The following is a 5,000-nucleotide window of genomic DNA, read 5'->3' on the forward strand; positions in this document are numbered from 1 at the left end:
CAAGAATAAATAAATACCAGCTGAAGACACAAACAAAAATAAATACCAGCTGAAGACGTAAACACGAAAGAAGTGACGTAAACAAAGCCTGATACAGAAGATAACGGAAGGAAGTTGGGAAGAGGGGGAGGGGACGGACTTACGGGAACTAAGAAAAACATTCGACAGAAAAAAGTTACGGACGGAACGGGAGAGTATAAAAGGAGGAGCGCCACACTGCCTCATTTGGGTGGAAGACATTGAAGGGGAAACATCCCATACCGTGTGTGCCCAGCCTGATGAAGACCGAATAGAGTCGAAACGTAGCTACAGGGCACACACAGAAGATCATGGTTAACCTAAACAAGGGGGGAAGAAAACAACAACAACAACAAAAAAAAGAAAAAACCAAAAAAATGGAAAAATAAAAAAACAAAAAAACTATGATACTTGATATAACAAAGGCGACTTGACCAATATAACTAAGCCGATTATGGCACATAATAGGGGGACGGGGGGACGAGTATGTGGGGGAGGGGGCTTGTCCGAGGGGTGGCGAGTGCACGTACCTTCCCCCTTAAGGGGGTCGGGCCTCTTGTCCCCTCACCTAACCCAGCGTCAACCCAGGAGGGATCAGGGTTACGGGGCAGGCCAACGGTGGGAGGACCGTGCACCTCCCTTCTCCGGCTGGAGAGGGGATCGTTTTCCTAAACCTAACCCTATCCAAGATGGGGATGGGGGACTGGCCATCCACAGTGATCGGACCGTGCCTTCCCGGGATTCATTCCCGGGACTCTATATCCCCCTACCTAACCCTAACCCTAGCCCCTAACCCCAAGGGTCTAACCCTAACCCCTTGGGGTTAGACCCTTGGGGTTAGGGTTAGACCCTTGGGGTTAGGGTTAGGGTTAGACTTTTGGGGTTAGGGTTAGGGTTAGACCCTTGGGGCTAGGGTTAGGGTTAGACCCTTGGGGTTAGGGTTAGACCCTTGGGGTTAGGGTTAGACCCTTGGAGGCCGACCCCCCCTGGCGGGGGGGTCGGCCCCCAAGACCTCCTTCACACTCAGGTCAGTAGGCCAGTGCTACAGACCCTCCCCCGGGTACCCTACCCCTAAACCTGTCAAACCAACTGTAACATACAGACTAATATCACCCATGTGCCTCAAGGATTATTTATTAAATATATCTTTTTATCACTTTTCTAACAATTTAAGTAAATAAATAATCTTACCACCACTCCAGTTTCAGATCTTGTCAGGAAACCTGTCAGAAAGTCTCAATAAGAACATCTTGAGAGTAATCGCTGCAAAAGTGCAAAAAAGAAGAATTTCATTCATATTTTTTAATTGATCAAAATATATATTTAAAAAATAATCCATGAGGCCCATGAGGGATATTATTCTGTATGTTACAGTTGGTTTGACATCATTCCCTCAAATGGTTGAAGCGCATAATAGAGGGTTAGGGTTAGGTAAACTAAGTTAATGTCGCTATGAAAGGAAGCTCTGCCTGAAACCTCTGATCCGTAATAAAGTGACATTGAGTGATCAGAGTGCTGCTGTCCGTTTATATTGTCCCATGAATTAATAATTGTATAATCTCACGAATTAACGCATTAACAGAGTCGCCAATGTTCTGCCAGCATTCCTTCCTGTTGCTGCGGCAACAGTGTTGCTTTTGGCCTGATGATGTTTGTCTGCTCCTCTATCGTGACGTACGCTGCTCTGCAGGGTTTCTCCATGTCTGCGATTGGTCAGACGCTGCAAACACCTTTAACCCTTTTATTTTACAGTATAAACTAAAATTAAGTTTATTGTGTTGTATAATTGTATTTGGTACATAAATATAAAACATTCAGTTTTAACTTTAAATATGTTTTGAAGAACCTGCTTAAACTGTTACATTTTAAGGCACTATACCCTAACACAATAATATTGGGCTTTATTTTACAGTGCAACCTCTGGTGGTGTATTAGGGTTAGGGTTAGATGGGTTAGGGGTTAGATGGGTTAGGGGTTAGATGGGTTAGGGGTTAGATGGGTTAGGGGTTAGATGGGTTAGGGGTTAGATGGGTTAGGGGTTAGATGGGTTAGGGGTTAGATGCAGCAACATGACCCCAAGTGGTAAAATATGGACTAAACAGCAGCAGACCATCATGCAGCACTTATGCAACGTTGGCTCTTAGTGATGTTTTAAACTGATAATTAAGACTTTAATGAGTTCAGGGTTCTGCTTTGGACACATCGCCATATTTTCAAACAGTAAATGAGAATGTAATTGAAAGCTATCGAACACTGTGCCGACATCCAAATAACAAAAATAGAGAGTTCGGGTTAGTTTGTCCTATCACAGTTCTTAGATCTGGGTGTGACATGCACCGACCGGAACCGGAACCGGGGTCGGCTGCGTATGTGGCTCTGACCACTAGACCACCTTTCATTCAAGTAAATTAGTCTGCTTACGAATCTCTGCCTGTGTAATATGTAGTCAGCATTGGGCTAACCCTGACCCCTGACCCCTAACCCTAACCATCATCTCCATATAAAGGGATTGATAATGATTAAATTCTTGCCTTCATATTTTAAGGGTTAGGGTTAGCTATAACTTACTGTGTGTTTTTACTGTAGTTAGTTGGCAAAGTTTTTAAGGTACTAAACGAGACATAACTCTTCTGCACATGTTTAACATTAAAGTCACATAATTACTTCATATTTCAATCATTCGGATGTCTTCACTAAAACAAACTTTGTCCGTGGGTCTGCATGACGTACTGAACCGCACCATGTTTCCATTAATAACCCGAACCCACCAGATCACTGACTTACTGGTGATTCAGCCGTCTGTCGCATCTTCAGCAGGAAATGTATTTTGTAGTTTCATTCTACAGAAAATGTGTTCGGGTTAGCGGTGAAGAGACGTGAGAACCTGAAGAATAATAAAAGATCAGTGACAGAATATTTATTGTATTTCAATGATTTTCTTTTTAAAGAATTTTTACAATTTTTTTCACAAAACTTTGTCAATTACAAATGTGATGAACATAAAAATCTTTATTGATTCTGCAGTAAAAACAGAAACTACAGTTTAAGAGCATATAATTGGTTATTGATTACAGTCAATATTTAATAACAAACGTAAGACATTCGAAAGATAAGTTCACTTTAATCAGAGTTTAATATTTTTATCCATATCATTGCCGTTGCCACGGTGACCGGCATCCGTTGCTACGGTGACCAGCATCTTAGCCGTTGCTATGTTGACCACCATCAGTGGTTTGAACTCTTTAAAAAAGCCTGACTGATTTCAGTTGAAATCATCGAAGATTGTAAAACGATAATAAAAGATTAAAAATGAATAAATTCAACTCAGAAAACATTAAAACATCTGCAGACGAGATTCCTGCGATGATCTTCTTATCAGCTGATCACAGCTCATCTTCCTTCGTCACTGAGAGGAAATGACATCAGTCAGAGAAAGAAGGGGGCGGGGGGGCGGGGGGGGGTAGAGAAATGGAAACCAATGAAAAACCTCGACCAATCAGGATATTTATTTATTTGTTTATATATGAGGTCACTGCAGTGTTTATATGTGAGGTCACTGCAGTGTTTATATATGAGGTCACTGCAGTGTTTATATGTGAGGTCACTGTAGTGTTTATATGTGAGGTCACTGCAGTGTTTATATGTGAGGTCACTGTAGTGTTTATATGTGAGGTCACTGCAGTGTTTATATGTGAGGTCACTGTAGTGTTTATATGTGAGGTCACTGCAGTGTTTATATGTGAGGTCACTGCAGTGTTTATATGTGAGGTCACTGCAGTGTTTATATGTGAGGTCACTGCAGTGTTTATATATGAGGTCACTGCAGTGTTTATATGTGAGGTCACTGCAGTGTTTATATGTGAGGTCACTGCAGTGTTTATATATGAGGTCACTGCAGTGTTTATATGTGAGGTCACTGTAGTGTTTATATGTGAGGTCACTGCAGTGTTTATATATGAGGTCACTGCAGTGTTTATATATGAGGTCACTGTAGTGTTTATATGTGAGGTCACTGCAGTGTTTATATATGAGGTCACTGCAGTGTTTATATGTGAGGTCACTGCAGTGTTTATATGTGAGGTCACTGCAGTGTTTATATGTGAGGTCACTGCAGTGTTTATATGTGAGGTCACTGCAGTGTTTATATATGAGGTCACTGCAGTGTTTATATGTGAGGTCACTGCAGTGTTTATATGTGAGGTCACTGCAGTGTTTATATGTGAGGTCACTGCAGTGTTTATATGTGAGGTCACTGCAGTGTTTATATGTGAGGTCACTGTAGTGTTTATATATGAGGTCACTGCAGTGTGTGTTTGTTTACCTTTCTTGACGATGATGTCATCGATGGACTCCACCACGTGAATGGCTCCGACAGCCGACGCCTCGCCTTTGGAGTTGGTGGCATGACACTCATACGAACCTTCTTCTTCTGTGGTGAGCGGAGAGATCTTAAACACATGAAGAAGAACTTGATTGGTCCAACAGAAAGCTATAGATATGACATCACTTCCTGGTGGTCTCTGTGGACTTCAGTCGTATCATGATGATGTCATCATGTAGTCTTATCATGACGATGTCATCATGTAGTCGTATCATGACGATGTCATCATGTAGTCGTATCATGACGATGTCATCATGTAGTCGTATCATGACGATGTCATCATGTAGTCTTATCATGTGTGTATATTAATGTGTGTATATTGATGTGTGTATATTAATGTGTGTATATTAATGTGTGTATATTAATGTGTGTATATTAATGTGTGTGTATATTAATGTGTGTATATTATTGTGTGTATATTAATGTGTGTGTATTAATGTGTGTGTATATTATTGTGTGTATATTAATGTGTGTATATTAATGTGTGTGTATTAATGTGTATATATTAATGTGTGTATATTAATGTGTGTGTATATTATTGTGTGTATATTAATGTGTGTGTATTAATGTGTGTGTATATTATTGTGTGTATATTAATGTG

General features: G+C 40.8%; 1 protein-coding gene across 1 annotated transcript in view; it reads right to left on the reverse strand.

Moving 5' to 3' along the window:
• Positions 1-3,011: 3,011 nt before the first annotated feature.
• The window catches only part of igfbp7 (insulin-like growth factor binding protein 7), a gene marked incomplete at its 5' end in the record, with an annotated part of 5,470 nt that continues 3,481 nt past the window's right edge, over positions 3,012-5,000 (reverse strand). The window contains 2 exon segments of the mRNA XM_062414971.1: positions 3,012-3,424; positions 4,340-4,466. Coding sequence (XP_062270955.1) covers positions 3,402-3,424; positions 4,340-4,466 — 150 coding nt within the window.

This window comes from Scomber scombrus, unplaced genomic scaffold, assembly GCF_963691925.1.
Source record: "Scomber scombrus unplaced genomic scaffold, fScoSco1.1 SCAFFOLD_177, whole genome shotgun sequence".
Classification (NCBI taxonomy): Eukaryota; Metazoa; Chordata; class Actinopteri; order Scombriformes; family Scombridae; genus Scomber; species Scomber scombrus.